The 17,615-nt window shown below is 43.7% G+C and overlaps 1 protein-coding gene across 2 annotated transcripts; it reads left to right on the forward strand.

Moving 5' to 3' along the window:
* The first annotated feature begins 220 nt into the window (after positions 1-220).
* On the forward strand, positions 221-14,212 carry hdac11 (histone deacetylase 11). Of its 2 annotated transcripts, none has more exons than XM_068315414.1 (11): positions 221-431; positions 1,436-1,521; positions 1,640-1,788; positions 2,528-2,628; positions 3,379-3,495; positions 5,272-5,314; positions 6,608-6,684; positions 6,776-6,838; positions 10,013-10,109; positions 11,161-11,339; positions 11,897-14,212. In XM_068315414.1, exons 2-11 carry the CDS (start codon positions 1,487-1,489, stop codon positions 12,137-12,139), a joined length of 1,104 nt encoding a protein of 367 aa, XP_068171515.1. In that variant the 5' UTR covers positions 221-431; positions 1,436-1,486; the 3' UTR covers positions 12,140-14,212. The 2 variants fall into 2 exon arrangements, with proteins under 2 accessions (XP_068171515.1, XP_068171514.1); XM_068315413.1 differs by having other exon boundaries at positions 1,462-1,521.
* Positions 14,213-17,615: the final 3,403 nt, after the last annotated feature.

Here is a 17,615-nt window from a genome sequence, read left to right on the forward strand (position 1 = left end):
AATAACAATACTCACCTGAAAGTATGAAAATATACTCAAGAGTAAAATGTTAGTTTGGCTCCAACACGGAAATTACTTCCTTTACTAGATTATTATTAGTAATTTCTTACTTTTTACGTCTAATTCACCACATTTCATATGGAAATGTCATACAATTGTTCACGTGCGTAAATAAGAGGGGTAGGGAGCACGTATTCTACGTAAGCTTACGCAAATCCACGTAGGGGTACGTACTCTACGTAGCTGCGGAGAACGGAACGGAATGGATGCTAGCACAGAAAACAGAAAACAGAACAGTTTTCCTTCGGTTTCGCGAGCTAACAGAGAGTCACGTGACCGTCGCCTGTGAGGACGAGCGCTGACGACATCCGGGGACTTTATTCGCACTAGCTGTTCGCAAAACCAGCGTTATTTCCCACGTACGTTAGCAGGTGAGTCAAATCAGCTGTTTTTGTATCCGACTCAACATTCCCGGGATTTTTTTTTCCCGTAAATCATCGGGAATGCGGTCGTTTGCGTGTTTGATGCGAACGCGAGCTGCGCTCAAACGTTTCAAGCCGACACACACTCGTTTCGGCTCCGCTAAACACACACTTCCGTGTTTTGTTGCGTCTATGGAAATAAAGCGACGCCACTGCGCATGCGCTAGAAAATGTCAACACCAGCTCGGAAGTTTTTCATTCTGGATTCTATCACATTTGCCAACATAAATAAGGTCATTCATGCACTCACATGTTCAAGGGCAATTGTTTTTTAAATTATTATTTTTTTAAATGACGTAATAACTCGTGTTTTGTGTGTTTAATCCAAGGGAAATGCTGCTGGAAACACCTTAACAGAAAAGAATAAAGTAGTAGCTAACTAACTTCCGGTATCTCCCATGCTTGGAGATGCGTCTGACTTCCGGTATCTCCCATGCTGGGAGATGCGTCTGACTTCCGGTATCTCCCATGCTCATAAGGTATACAAAAAGAGACCCAAAGACAACAAAAATCCATGTGAATGGATGAATAAATAATAATAATAAATAATAATAATAATAATAATAATAATAATAATAATAATAATAATAATATCCCTACAGGGATCATTACAGTTGACTACAATAAAAAATTAATGAATAAAATTTCAAACTTTGTGCCACACCTGTATCAATGGCCCAGCAGGTTATAGACAATGAATGCCAATATGCTGATGTCATGATAGGAAACCATGACCCAAAAATTGTTATCACCAGCTGACCCAACTACCTACCTAACTACCCAACCTCTGTGAAAGTGAATACTGCACAGCCAAAACCCCCTCCGAAGGGTTGGATACATCCCATTTGGAAACAGGGCTACACCCTGTTTTCAGTCATTCATGACGTCATTCACGTCACTAATGATTTGTGATCTGAGTAAATATTTACAGCTGTCTTTTTTTCGCTGCGCAGTGGCTGATCTCCGCACTTCTCTTCAGATGAAAGAAGAAATGCCTGAAAAACATGTCTCACAAAGAAGATAATGAAGGGAAAAAAAGGTGAGCGGCACAAACATGACAGTCCCAACAGCGCTTATTAACCCACCGGGGAAATCACTTCATGGAAATGTAAGGCAGCGCTGGTGTATTGAACATTTTTCTTTTTTCTTTTTCTCAGCACTCACCAGACTGAATTGTACACCAGCATCCCTCCGACATGTTTGCCCATCGTGTACCACCAGGATTACAACATCACCTTCATGGGCCTGGAGAAGCTGCATCCGTTTGATGCGGGGAAGTGGGGGAAAGTCATCCACTTCCTGAGAGGTAAGGGGGAGGAGGGCAGCTCTACTTAGCTCCGAGCGGTTCAAAGGAAGGAGAGGGAGGTGGGGAACAAAGAAGAGAAAGTGGAGAGGTGAGATGTAGTAAGTGGAGAAGGCGAAGGCAGAGCAACGGCGTGCAGATAATTAGAGAAAATCTCCCCCTGGGATTCTGTGCAGGTACCGCAGACGAGGCCGAAAGAAAAAAAACACACTCTCTGGCTAACTAGCGCGACTTCACACGAGCCGTGTTGTGAAATTGCACCGTGGATCTTCTCGGCGGTAGAAAGTGCTGCACGCAGCTTAATGAATTGACAAAACTTTCAGAAGTTAAATAGTGCAAATAAAGAAGTAAGCCCCTGCTGACGGGGGGGGGGGGGGGAACGGAACCCTTGCAAGAATTGGATCAAAAAATAATTTAAAAAAAAAAAGTGGATGATATTGCAGATTTAATCGACCTGTATTTTTGGGAAATCGTACAAAGGAATTTGTTGTGGAATAGATTTTAATGAGTTACTGTGTTCCAGTTGTCCAGAAGAAGTAAAAGAATCCTGCAGCAGAATGGATAATATTAAAAATAACTCACTACAGTATCAATGGATGACTATAAATAATTCAGTTATCACGATCGCTGTTCCAATACCAAAACCAGAAGGTTTTTCTCACGCAGTCCAAGTTATAAATGTCGTATTTTCAGCGGTTTTGACCCTCAATGACTCTAATCGCGTCATATCTCTTTGTCTCAGAGGAGAAGTTTGTCGCCGATGGGAACATCGTGGAAGCCCGAGAGGCGACGGAAGAGGATCTGCTGGTGGTTCACACCAAACGTTACCTCAGCAGGTTAAAGGTGACGATCTCTGACTGCGTTTTCCTCGACATTTTTATAACGTTCGTCATTCGGTGGCACTGAAGCGCTGAGGGGATACGTCAGGGGTTTTTTTTTAATGGGTTCTTATTAAAATCAGGCTCAGTGATCATGTTAATGAAGGCGATTTAAACCTAATTGCGTGTTTTATCTGCTAAATGTCCATCCGTCATTTCCCCCTCTTGTTTTTGCAAAGCAAACAGTCGATTATTCCGTAGAGGAATTAGTCCTCATTTGTGATTATCTTGCGTTTCTGATTTGAATCCATGAAAGTTTTTTTTTTTTTTACATCTAAATCCATCAGATTGTTGTTGTTTTTTTCCCCCGTCTGAAGAGGGATTTGCCGGCTGTGTGTCAGTTGTTTGTGAACATAATAATACGGAAATATTGAAATGCGATTGTAAATCTCTCCTAAATAAACGTCGGCTGCCGGAGAAATAAAGCTGACAGCAGCAGTTGTCTGGCGTTCGGAGCTGCTGCGTTCGTTTCTTCTCGTCTGCCGCAAACGGAGCTGCATTTTCGGAGGCTCCGGTGACGTCCGACAGCCGTGTGCTTTGAATTCCCATTATTCTGCGCTGTCAAGTTTTCATTCCAGAGCTGCAGCTCGAGCTCACGCCCAACGGCAGCGTCATTACATCTTCCTTTAGTCAGCGTTTCCACACCTTTACGTCCAAATAAGAACACACTGAAACATAATGCACTTTTTTTTACCTGTTATTTCTCTCTCTCTAGTGGTCCATGGTTGTGGCATCAATCACAGAAATCCCACCTCTGATATTTCTACCCAATTTCCTGGTGCAGCGGAAGGTGTTGAGGCCTTTGAGGACGCAGACCGGAGGAACAATAATGGTAGGAATGTGTATGTTTAAAGGTGTTCTTCAATTCAATTCAAAAAACTTTATTTGTCCCCAAGGGGAAATTTAAAGCACATAAAGCAGTAAAATACACAATAAACAGAAATGTACGATATAAACAGGTATGTGCAATGAGCTACTAAATATATTTTTAAAAAAACATAAAAATGGTAATACTATAAAACTATAATGAATTAATATTTAATACTTAAATATTTGAGTATTAAAGTGGATGAGATTAACTTACATAGAAGCAGAATTATTACCTGATTTACCTGATTTCATCCTTTAATGGACCCAAATCAAGGCAGCACCTCCTTACAGCGCCCTCTATCTTTGTGATTGGTAAAGACACATTAAAATCAAGGTTACGTTTGATGTTTATTACAAATAGTTTCCAGTTGGTGGGAATAAAAACCTTTTATTTTCATCCTCAGCTTAACGTTTTGTCCTTGTTGATAGAAGTCGGCCTTGAGGAGGAGGTCGGTTTAACCGCCTGCGATGGAAGGTTTGGGGGGAGGGGGGTGACTTCTAAGGCAAAGCTGTGTCAAGGAGAAAATTGTAGTCTTTAATTTTAGTGGGTGCTTAAACCAGTTAAGTTGACCAGTTCTTTTGAGACCGGCTCAGAAACGATGGCTGTAAAACGGACAGATTGACTATCATTCCACCTGATCTCAGGGCTTTTAAGTGACTTTGAATGTGAACGTGAACACAGATGCTGATCAGGAACAATCACATCGCACCTTGTTTCACGCCAACAGATGCATTCTGGGTGTGATGGTTGTGCAGACGCATATCAAGGGGCTGGAGTAAAAATCTGTTGCTGCTGTCGTGTTGGATTCCAGCACGCGGTGTTGTGTCATCACATCGGTTCTAGGACAGGTGACAAACTTGTGTTTTGAAGGTTTTTGTAACTCCATTACCTTAGAGCGTGTGTGTGTGTGTGTGTGTGTGAAGTGTACTGAATCAGCCCTCAGCGGCTCCTTAAGAGGACGACTCAGCGGAGCGGCCCGTGTTAAATCAGCCCTTCTACATGCGTGGCCATGCACGTCGGGATTTGGACGATCGACATGCGAGACAAACACTGCCGGCGTCGCTTCTCATCAGAAATACACTATTAGGGGGATAAATTTGGCGCGTTGCAGGGCGGGAACACGACTCCCCCAGGAAGACACGCACAAGGTCCTCCAACAGGTGGAGTTCAGATTCAGCAGCACATTAATATGTAAAGGTTCCGTGTTCAGGGGAAAATAATTTTTTTCTGGTTTAAATGTCATGAATCTGTCTCTTCATTTGAGGACTGTAGGAAGAATAACACTATCTGGTTTCCATGACAACCTCCAGATATAATGGGATACCACTAGATGTTATTCCAATACCTGTAACCATCTGATTTTACAACGCTCTGTGTTCTCAACAGACCATATGATGGGGTTCAGAGGTCAAAGGTCACGGGATAGATGGGAGCGACAACAGTGTTTAATTCAGATTTGACTAATTTTAATTTTTCATTCGATCATGAACCAGTTATCAAAGTTTTAAAACTTTTTTAAAAAATTTTTTAATAATAATAATAATAAAAGGTCGTATTTGCGGACGGAGCAACTTTTTTAAAAATTTTACTTCCTGGAACTCGGGCGGTGTTTGCTATTGGTTGGAATTCGCAGGTAGTTAGTTTCCTGTGGGCAGACGTCCCAGAAGTGTTTGGGATGAAACATTTTGATGGCTTTATTTTATTTATTTGTACATTTTTCTGTCGTTTTGTCTCCAGGCAGGAAAACTGGCCGTTGACCGAGGATGGGCCATCAATGTAGGTAAGTCTCAAGAACTGATCGATCAATTTACAGCCAGTGATGGATTCATTCATTTCCAATCCACGTGTGTTTCCGTGACGTTGTCCACCACAGGCTGGATCATGTGACCAAATTACAAAATAAAGTGTCCGAAAACACAATTTGGAGGGAGAGAACACCGGCCCCCGTCCCGTCGGCCCTCGCCGCTCCTCTACGTTCACCAGTCACTCATTTCATCCCGTAATTGACAGCGAAGGAGCGCCGGTTTTTCCGGACTAATGAGTCGCGCCTGAAACTCCAGCCGTCAGTCTTCATTCTGTTCTCAGGTTGACGCGAGTTGGACAGTTTGGACAGTTTTCTCGACGGTTGAAGAACGAACCCTAACCCCCCACCCCCACCTCCACCCCCACCCCCCACCCCTCGTCTCTGGCGGATCTTCTGCTGATCGGAATTGGAAAATTAATTTCACACCTTTTGTGATGTTTCTGATGTCGAACGACGACGGTGACGTATCGGAAATCCTCCACGTTATTACTTTATAATTCTCTACTAATCCGTTTCCTGTGGGGGGTGGGGGGGGTTGATCCGATTGGATTTATCGACAGTAACCAAGCAACCCAACGACTGCTCTTTATGTTGTTAAAACGCCACGCCTGCTTCCAATCATGATTTCCGTCAGGCGGTCACGTCGTCCTCCTCCTTCAAACTCGTCATCTTCAGTTTCATCATCGTCAGATGAAAGAAAACACGCCGATAGCGAAAAACACCGCGGCGACCATCAGCGGGTTTGAGTGGGAGATTCCTGATGGGAGGGGCAGTAGGGGCATTACTCCATTGGGTGGTTTTAATGAAGACTTAAAGGTTTCCTGACAGACGTGTTTTCGTGCGTCTCAACACGACGACGACGCAGAAACTTTATAAACCGACTGATTTTAGAAGCAAAGCAGTAAATGTCGCCTCGATAGCCTTTATTAATATTCTGCTGTAGTTTAACGAACATGAGCACAGACCTGGGGGGTTGAGGGTGGGGTAGGTGGGGGGGGTTGTAAGTCTTTACCTGAATGAATCGGTTCCGTCTCCCTCCAGCATTTGCAGCTCTTTAGATGTTCTAGGAGCAATTGAACGCTCCACTTTAGGTGTCAAATACCCCCATTGTGTTCCCGCTGGGGGGGGGGCAGCAGCAATTTTCATAAGCCGCCATAAACTCAATAACAGCCCCTTTCAAACGGGCAGTTATGAGCGTTGACGATAATAGACATCCTCAGATGCACAGTGACCCGCTCAGCTCGTCTGACTTCCTGGTCCCCCCCACAGGCGGGGGCTTCCACCACTGCTCCAGCGACAGGGGAGGGGGCTTTTGTGCGTACGCCGATATCACGCTGGCCATCAAGGTAAGACTTCGACCGAAAAAGGTCCGGAGGAGAGTACCGGTTAACCGAGGCGGCTGTGAACGCATCGCCGGATCCTGTTTCCTTTCCTCAGTTCCTGTTCGAGAGGGTGGAAGGCGTCTCCAGGGCGACCATCATCGACCTGGATGCTCATCAGGTGAGCTGTTAGCGCGTCGATGGGTTTTCGCCGCTGAGGAGGCTTCCCTTTCACCACCGCGCTAATCAATGAGGCCCCCCGCCGGACAAATTGGCCCTTACTGTCATTTCCTAGTGGGGAGACACATCCAACAGCATCGCCGCCATCGTGAGAATGATCTCCGGGTGCGGAGCTGAAATGTCAGATGTTTGTTCGGGGGCTTGTTAACACGGAATTGTTTTACGGATGTGAAAACAGAACCGTAAGGGAGCTGCAGGAGTCGATTCGATTGAGGATTTATTAGAATATAAAAAATTTTCAAAAAAGATTTAAATGAGCAAAAGAAACCAAGGAGGGCAAGAATTTATATGTAAGAATTTTAAAGCATTTAAATTAAAATTTTAATTTAAATTTAATGAAAATTTAATGAAAAATTTAAAAAATTGGGTTTATTTTACAAAACAAACTTTGATATTTTTTTATTATTTTTTGAGGAAAAATGAGAAGTTCTAGAATCGATTAAAAACCTTTGCAAAATAGTGAGACACTCGGTGAAGAAAAATCTTTGAGATTATGTGATTCCATCAGAATTAAAATTAAAAATCATGACGTCACAATGACCTTCAGCCGGACAGAAGTCATGCGTGCTCCATCATCATCATCATCATCATCATAGGATCCAATCACGTAGAGAATAACTCATCGCCTCATTTTATTTTGTAAATTTTAAACCTTTGTTGCTTCCGACGCCGTCTGGAGGTCCGTGGTCATGTGACCCGCCGTTATTCCTTTGTGCAGCGGCTGATTGGTAACGATGAGCCCTCGTCCTTCGACGCCGGCGTTGCATCAATACAAACTGTGAGTCGATAATTCATAAAGAACAACAGAGCGGCGTGGAGATAGTGCCCCTCTCAGCAGGTAATTAGGCAGATAGAAATATCGTGCACATGCAGTAAAATCCTAATTACCACCCGGTAAACGTGGCGTTCGCCGCTCTCCTTCCTGGCATAAATTAGGATTATGGGCCTAAACAGCTGTGCTGTTTACTCACCGACAGCAGTGAAGGGTTTAATGTGGGGTCTGTAAACAGGAGCCCCCGCTGCGAAGGCGAGGCCTCCGATCGGTGTGACGGCGCCCAGAGGAGCGTTTTAGGAGACCGACGCGTTCATCACGTGTGAAATATTCACACGGAGTGTGCGTCCTCGCGTCACGGCCTCGTAAATATTTGTTTAATCTGAATGAGACGAATTAAAAGGGGAATCTTGAAATAAATAAACGATCTTTTTGGAAGATCTCTCCTCCGACTAATCCGGCTGAGGAAGCCGAGTAGAAACGGAAATGAAAAGAAACGAATCGAATGAAATCAAGGAGTCGTTTTGATGGAGATCAAAGAAAGATTCCAGCGCGTTGACAGAGAGCGTAATGTTCTCCGTCCTCAGTCGGAATAAAAAACTTTTATGTGGTTTCTCTCCGGCGCAGAAAAAAAGAGTAGAACGACATTAAGAAATTTTTAAAAAATAAAGAATCGGTGTGAGGTAATGTTGGCCTCAAAAGTCGAGTCGCCCTTGGCGACGGCGGCGGCGTGTTCTCCGGATGTATCGTAGCCTTTCATTTAGCATCGCAGACATTGTGCAACGTCGACACTTGAAAAATGTGCTGATCAGTCGAGCTGCTCCGCCAGGCAAACTCATTCCAGGTGTCAGAATTGCTTTGTGCGCCGCCGGACCGGCATCATCTCGCATTCTGCCACGCCTCGTTTTTCTTTTTTTTTTGCCGAGATACCAGAGCGGGAAAACGAGGATCGTTGGGATTCACCGACACAAATACAGTGGTACCTGTACTTACAAAATTAAGTAGAGGTACTACTCTACTTAGAAAATTTCGTAAGTAGAGACGCATTTTCAATGCAAATGCCCTAATCCGTTCCAAGCCCACAAAAATTCAGACATAAATGTTTTCTAAAGCATAAAAATGCATCAAAACAAGTAACAAATACATGTTATGATTAGATTATTACACAATAAATGAGAGTTGTGCATAACGTAAAAAACAAAGAATAGAGTAAAGAATATTAATGATGGTCATTTACCTTTTAACTGCTGTCCTCATTGTTTTTTGCCCTCTTTTGTTCATCCCATTGGCTAACCCTCTTAGCCAATGGGATGCCAGGATGCTAGGTAATAGCCAATGGCAGAGCAGCTATGAGAATGTTGCGTTCAGGAACCTGTGGGAGCTGCGAGTATCAGCCCATACTGTATTTTTACCTTTCGTAAGTCAAAATTTCTTTCGTAACTAGAGGTAATATTTTCCTGTTGAGACGTTTCGTAAGTAGAACATTTCGTAGGTAGAGGTACCATTGTACGAGGAAAAAAGCTTTTTAAAGTCAACCTGTCTCTTTGTCGTTACGTCGTTACATCATTCCAGACTTGACCAATGAGGAGCAGCGATCATAAATGTTCACTTCTTGCCAAATTTGCTTCAAACGTTCTTTCCTTGAAGAAAGAAATTCTCCTTCTTGACCTCCGGTTTGTGTTTAGTTAAATCCTGATCGATGGTTTAATATCCACCACGGATGTGAGGGGGGATCCGCGCGGAGAAAAGGCCCGTTTGAAGACGGCGGCGGACGCTCTCGGCTGACACTAACTAATGGCGCCGGAGCGGCAATCTCTTATTGTACAGAATGTGTGGGAGGGGATAAGATTAATGCTTTGGCTTGTGAGGGTTCACATTTATTTGCTGTAAAGCAGGGGTGTCAAACATAAGCATAACGGCTGTCCTTAAAGGGCCAGATGTAACTAATAAATGTAACTAAATGTAACTCAATATAATGTAAAATAAATGTAACTGCTCCTAAATATGTTTATTTCTCTGTTAAAACATAAATCATTTTGATTTGTTAGGTTATTAAACCCACGGAACTCCATCAATCAAGGATCAAACTATCAATGAATAAAGAAAAATAACATCAGACACAAGTTGGGACGTTAACTTTGTTCACAACGTTTTTGTCAAAGTTAAAATGGGCTGAATTAACTGCATTGTGGGAAATGTGGATTTTGGTCAAAGCACACTTTTGACCCTTTATTTTTAGACACGCTGACCTTTTATGATATGGAGGGCCACATTTGGCCCCCATTTTGCTCGTGAATCATTTGTTTTTTTTAAAGTTTTTGAAGTGACTCTGGTTTGTCGTAGGGAAACGGACACGAGCGTGACTTCCTGGGTGACGAGCGCGTCTTCATCCTGGACATGTACAACCGTCACATCTACCCCGGGGACGGACACGCCAAAAGTGAGTCGATCCGCCGCTTCAGCTCCGGAGGTTCCAGATTCTGACCCCCCACCCCCCGGAACGTCGCTCAATGCTTCTTTAATTATGCTGTGTTCCCGCCCGCCCCATTAGCGCCCAGCAGGAAATCCATCACCCACCAACGCTGTAATCTGACGGCGTCCGCGTGTCAAGATTTAACCCCGGTTTCGCCGCGACGGCCTCTGCCTGTAGAATTCTCCCCGTTCATCTTTATTCTCTGCAGTTAATTGAATTAAAGACGTTTTATCACCCGCTCTCCCCCGGAGGACGTCAAATAAATGTACGTTCTGGCTTGTTTAAGATAACACACCCGTTATGCTTCGTATTTTTCCTCCAAGACACATTTTACTTCCTGGAGAATTTAAGAAGCGTCTCCGACAATTTTTTTTTTTTTCTTTTAAAGTCTTGAAAACCTGCAGGAACCGACTTAAGAAAAAACGGAAAAGAACCGTATTTCTGACGCCGGGTCTTTCCTGCCGCTGCGGCTTTATTCTGTTTGAATTTAGAACATAAAAGTCTCTTAATGAAGCCTTTTATTGTTCGCTTTCCTTATTGGAAAATGAACATTTCATTCAAGAATTCAGTCGTCGGAGATGGATTTTTGAATGAATGTTTCCTCTTTTTTTTTTTTTTTTTTCTTACATCAAAGATGTTTCAGCGTTGCTGCTTCTGTTTCACATTGGCTGGTTGTTATTCAACCACAATCGTAGTAAAATCTACTGTTTGTCAGTTTAAATAAAGTTTTTACCCCAAATATAAAACAACTGCAGTCTCTAAGAACCCGACCCTTAACAACCAGCGCCTCCAGTTCTCTGTAGAGACTCTTTATCTGCTGACATGATCCAGACTCCAGGTTCTTGCATTTCTGGAATATTCCATTTTGGTTTCATGGCTCCAGAAAACAGCCTCCCGACCCTTCTGAGTCTGATCTCGATGGTTCTGAGGGACTGGAGACGGTTTTTGGTTCTTTTGGGTCAACGGTGGTCTGAACGTCTCGTCGGGTCCACCTGTAACGGTACCTCTACGCTTCCAGGAGCCATAAAGAGGAAGGTGGAGCTGGATTGGGGCACCGAAGACTCCGAGTACCTTCAGAAGGTGGAGGTCCACTCTGAAGGAGCGCTGAACGAGGTCCGACCCGACGTCATCGTCTACAACGCCGGGACGGACATCCTGGACGGGGACCCCCTGGGAGGACTCTCCATATCGCCACAGGTGCTGCAAAAAAACCAAAAAAAACCGATTATTGATCAGCTTTCTGCCAATTTTATGGAGCGTTGAACTGAGTTGTACTTTTTTTTTGCACTTTCTTGATCTCGGGAATTTTTTTTTTTTAAATTTAATGAAGGGACAATAAATTTGATTTAGCGCGTTGTAGCACGGCTAATTCTGGATTTACTTTCGTAAAAGTTGTGAAATGAATGAAGAAACTTTTGATTCGTAACATAAAAATCAGTTTGAAATCAGTCGTGGCTGCAGGACGGATGAGATTCTAGCTGCTATTTGTTTCCACTCTCAATCCTGACACAAACAAGGACGTGTGCGTTCTTTATTTCTCCCATATTTGTCGCCTTCAGAGACTTTGCGTTCCTCTGTGAAGTCGTTGAGACGCGCTGCTTCCAGCCTCTTCTCGTTTCTCAGGGGACGGAGAGGAATGTAGATATATTTGTCAGCCGGCAGCCTGACAAATTCAGAGGAATTGCTAACGCTATCGGCGGCGGCGGCGGTGGGTAGACTGACAGGCCGGCTTTGCTTTCGTCTTTCTCTGCCAGGGGATTGTAAAAAGAGATGAGATTGTGTTCAGGGCTGCCAGGCGACGCGGCGTCCCGATACTCATGGTGACGTCCGGCGGGTACCAGAAGAAAACGGCCCGCATCATCGCCGACTCCATCCTCAACCTGCGCCGGCAGGGCCTGATCGGACCGGAGGCGCTGGAAGGGGAGGGGTCGTCGTCAATGGTAACCAGCGTGACGTGCAGCGCCGGGTCAGCGGGATCCAAACTCAACACGGTATGAGACGTTTAAGCCCTGAGTGCGGACTCGCAGGAGCGTGGTCCGTACTGGTGGCAGAGGGGTACTTAAAGCTTGTTTGCACAAATAACAAGATAGAACATTCATGTTTAAGTTTTTTTTTTGGTATTTTTCGGCAACTAAAAGGGAAAAATCCCTCAGAGACTGCAATGCACTCTGGGATATCGCTGCTTTTCTAAACTCTGACATGTGCTACACTTTATTTTTTTGTTTTGGTTGATGGGTTTTATGTTTAATATTCGCTGAGATGTTCTCATATTCTAGGAAACGTGGCGATGAAAGCTACATTAACGGGTTATGAAACGATAACGACGCGTTTTTAATCACCTCTAATCGCCCACGCTCGGCTCGAGGTAACGAAGACGGATGCAGGACGACGCGAGATCCGTAAAACATCTGAAGGTTTCACCTTCTCAAAAGATCCTGCAGGAACTTTTTTACGTCTTAAAAGCGTGAACAAATCTAAAGCACTAAACGTAACTGCGAGCACTTTTTTCAGCTGTGTGATGTTGAAAGAAAGTTCATCAACGTTCTACAACTCCTGAGAATCAATCATGTGGTTTCTGCAGAACCTGACGAGTGATTAATGAGCAGGTTCTGAACAGCTTTGCTTCTGATTGGTCGGTAATCAGACACACAGAACGGTTCTTAATGAGGTTCACACAAACATTCGTTTTTTCGGAGAAGGAGAAGAAATCAATCTTTCCAAAAAAAAACAAAAATACTGGATCAATATGATTAATGCAACAGCTAAAAAAACATAGCACAGCATCCAGAAGGCAGACAGAAAACCAATGCGGGTGTGTGTGTGTGTGTGTGTGTATTGTTGAAGGATTTTTAGTTGTCTGCCTAATATAGAAGTTTGAAGTTCAGTGAAAACAAACATTTAAAGCGAAAAAGTAGTTAGATTAGTGGATAGATAGATAGATAGATAAACTTATAATTCAGGTTAACGGTTGGAGAAGCTTCCATCTCCAACCGCGTTTAAATCTTTGGAAGTTTCCTTTATGTCAGAACATAAATTTAGCTTCAGACAGGTGAGCCGTTAGTCCCGCCTTTCACGATACATTCGGTTCTTCCTCTCTCGGCGAAAAACTGAAAGGTTTTAACGGCGCTCCGTTTGACGTTCCTCACGACTGCTGATTCATTACTTTGTGGAGGAAATCACATCAACTCCTGCCACTAGAAACCTCACCTCTGTGGCCCACTTTGTGATGAAGATCCAATTATAGCCCTCACTTTTGTTCCCGAAAAATAAAAACAAAAATCTCCACTCATACCGACCGGCATTCTGACAACGACCTGAGGGATCCCGGCAGCTGCAGAGACACGGATGGCTGCACGCGTGTAGGTGTTCCGATCCAGGCCCCCGGCGTGAAAACATGTCGGAACGCACGGCATGGCGAAGGAGAAACCGAACGGAAACGTAGATGAACAGAAAATACGACAAATACAAATGTACAGCTTTCAAAATTATGGAAAAATAATTTGATTTTGATGTTAAAAAAAAAAAAAAAGACCCAAAATGTTTCCAGAGCTAAAATTTGAAGTGGCACACACACATTCCACCACAGCTGAGTTTTTTTCCTGGGTTGTGATTTTGTCTTCCCTGCGAGGACAGAAGCAGACGATCCATCATTTTCAGGATTAACAGCCCCCCGTCTGTGAACGCCGGTGTTTCGGGCGCAGATCCAGGAAGCCTCGTGGACACATTCGTGAAAGAAACCGTGAAAAGCGGTCCGCATTAGCGTCGGTGCCAATTACCTACCGGCTTTTGATCCGGCGCTCTGCTTTTGAACGCGGCTGGAAGATTTAACGGAGTCCACCTTTAATTAGGCCTCGGAATATCGGAACTGAACTTGAAGCGGGCCCCCGTCCGCCACGCTGGATGCCATCCCAGATTCCAGCTCATCCATCGGCCATCTTTTTTTTTTTTCAGCCGTTTGAGTTGATTAGATGTTGCGTGCCAAAAGTAACACAAAGCGGTTAAAAGCTGTACATTGAAAACTACGACTATGCATTCATGATAATGATGATGATGAATAAATTCATAACAACCAACAAGGTCTGTTTTGCTTGTTTATTTTATTTAATTTATTTATTTGGTTTTTGAATTTTAATTCTTTGAACTGAACATACATAATATCATCACTGCGGTATTTACTTCAGCATCGATTTGATTGATTTAACAGAAATCAACAGAAACACCAAATGCTAACATTTAATTAGCATTTTTAAAATTTTGTACAAGAAACAATTGGCCTGCGTTGGGGGCTGAAATCGAGTTGCTTCAGCTCCTCAATCCTTTACAGCTATATGATGCTAAAGCGGCTATGCTAATGAGCTCATTAATGGCGCTACTTTTAATTAATACACATTTGAGCTGCATCGTACTCGTCAGGTGGAATTAATATGAAATCTGAAGATTATGAAGAAGTTATTTATTATTTTGTGTTATTTTAGCGTATTATACCTTGTCCCAGCGCGGCGTCTGACCGTTTTTTGTTTTTTTTCCAAAACTTTATCAGGTTTTCTTCAGGAATTGCACTATACAAATCATTCACAGTGTAAAACACGTAAAAAGAAAAAAAGGAAAAGAAGTAAAGAAACCAACAAACAAACAAACATTATATATATATATATATATATATATATATATAAATAAAACTGTGATGATTTCATACCCGCCACCACGGTGGGACAAAGGAACATCGCCGTCTGCTTCATTAAACGCACCCCCCCCTCCCCGGTTGTTTTCCCGGATCCTGGACGCCGTCTTACCTCAAATTAACTGGAGGCCAAAACGGTCGAGCGCTCGCTGTCTGGATTCTGCAATTGGGATGTTTCCACCTCCCCTGACAAACCGACCCAAGCGGGATGTAAACAGTCCGCCATCGGCATCCCAGAATGAGGCTGGTGTGGAAAGAAAACACGTTCCAATTACCACACGAATCCTCCGCTCAATATGTTTCTTTCACAGAAGACTAATAATGAGGGTTTTATGGTCTTCAGCAGCGTTAAAGGGGCGCTCGGCTCTGCTCCGTTTGGGTGTCATCGAGTCGGACGGTGAAAACAGTTGTGAAATGTTCTCTTTATTTTTTCTAAAGCTTCCCTGTAAACGGAAAAATAAACTTAATGAAGTCATCAGGGTTTTCTCTGCTCGCGTTTGGATCTCAGGATGGTGACTTCAGTCCAGGAGGACGTTTCTTGACAAATTTAGGGGGTGAAATTAAGCGATGCACAGACGTTGTTGAATTTAACATTTAACCAAACTCAAATCTGCATCATCCCAGCTTCATATTGTTGGCTCCTCCCTCATTACACATGCCCCTCCTCCTTAAAAACCCAATAAACGACCGTACAAGATATTCTGACATCGGAAACAAAAAGACATTCACGTGACTCCTACACGATCCATCCTAAACGTGATTCACACACAACTACAAACACATCACAGTACAAGCATGTCGTAAACATGTTAGCATGTTAGGATGCTAACGACAACCTCAGGTAATCTGGTAAAAACTTGACGCTTCAGCCATCAGAGTGCTAGCATTGTGACTAGCATCTGGAGTCAAAGCTTTAAACTGTAGACTGATCCTCATTGGTTACCTACAGCTGACGGAAGTCCCACCCCCAAAGAGCTCAGAAGTCCCACCCCAAAGAGCTCAGAAGTCCCACCCCCAAAGAACTCAGAAGTCCCACCCCCAAAGAGCTCAGAAGTCCCACCCCCAAAGAGCTCAGAAGTCCCACCCCCAAAGAACTCAGAAGTCCCACCCCCAGACACCATAAACATGAACAAACTGCTTTGCTGCTTCATGCTTTTAGCTCAGCAGATGAAATACCTCAGATTTCAATATAATCCAGCAGCACACACATCCCAGCGGCGTCTTTAAACAGACCATTACCGAGCAACATGTGACACCGTGGCCCCCGGCTGTGCTGTCGGAGTAGATGGGCCAAACTTGGGTAAATGGGGAAGTGATTTAATAAAGATGGAAATCTGAACAGACAGTTGTTCTGGAGTTGGTTCAGGTGTTTAAAGTGAGTTAGAATTCACTGGCAGGCTCGGCGTAACCTGAGCTCCAGGTCTGTTTCAGAACCGGGCTGTATGGGGAAAACTCGTAAACCGTGTCGCTGTAGTGTTTATGCCCTACGGAATATACTGCTTTCCGTTTCCCGGCCTCCATGAGCCGACCTCACCAGTTGCGCTGAAATTCGAAACCTGAAAGGCCCGATGGTATTGACTTGGTTCCTGATTTGTGGAGCGTTTTGTACGCCTGGAGTCCTCCAACTAAGGTGGTTGGACTGAGAAGTTTTAATGACTGTTTGGTGCCGGAGATTAAAGGTCTTTTTCTGGCGGGGCAGCAAAATAACTGGGAACAAATTATGCATGAAAGTGCCTCTTTGTCTGGGATATTGGTGGGAGTCTAACGAAAACACGCGAGACCTTGGAAGGTTTGGGTTTGTGGTTGGGTTCAGCGTGTCGGAGTGATGCTGCTGGAGATTTGAAGTGACTCGGCCTCACTTGGTCGATTAGGAATTAAAGCAGCGGCTTCTCTGCGATAAGTGGGAGCCGTGGCGAGCAGGAAACAACTAATCGGAAGTCGGACCATGGCCAGGGAGGCGGAAATTTGGTCTCCAGCGTTCCAGAGAGTTGGTTTACATCCTGACAAAATCCCCTGCAAGACTCTTCTAGAGTTTCACCTGAACTTACATGTATGTTACATATGTGTAATCTTTCCACCACAGAAGGGTTATCAGATGGTGAAGATGAAACCTGGAAATAGCCGAGGACTCATTGACCACCACCATCACTGAGATTAAGGGTGCACCTACGCGTGTCGGGGATGGTGATTTTTTTTGTCCGCTTGGTCTTTCCAGCCTTTTCAGAAACTTAAATCCTGATGAGTCAAGTTGTTAAACCTGAAGCCTGAGTTCAAGCTTTCCTGAGCCTGAACTTATGATCTATGGTCCTACGGAACGGGGCGGGATCAGGAAAAGCAAATGAAAGAGGAAAAATAAAAACCGCAAAGACTGAATACAAATGAGACAAATTAGAGACAGGTGGAACTAATTTGGGAAAAAATGGAGGTGAAAAAAGTGGTAAGCAAAAAAAAAAAAAAAGACAAAACAGGATATGATTAAACCGAACCAGAACCCGCTGGGAATAATGACTGGAAACTTTGCATTCTTTGCATCAGTTAGAAGAAAGGAAAATAATCCAAATGGTTTATTTTTAATTAGTTTAAGTCATTTTGTACAAAAGGAGGAAATATAAAGCAGCTGAATCCGAACAGTGGATGATTACGGTGCATCAGCAGCGGTGAGAATTACTTTTAATGGAAAACAACAAACGTCTTTCTTTTTTTGTTTTTTTTCCCCAAAATTACTTCCCTCTTAATGCTTGTGTCTCGTTCATCTTTGTGTTTTTGCGTTCATTTAAAGTCCGTTCATCTAA

Source organism: Antennarius striatus, chromosome 5 (genome assembly GCF_040054535.1).
Source record: "Antennarius striatus isolate MH-2024 chromosome 5, ASM4005453v1, whole genome shotgun sequence".
NCBI classification, from domain to species: Eukaryota; Metazoa; Chordata; class Actinopteri; order Lophiiformes; family Antennariidae; genus Antennarius; species Antennarius striatus.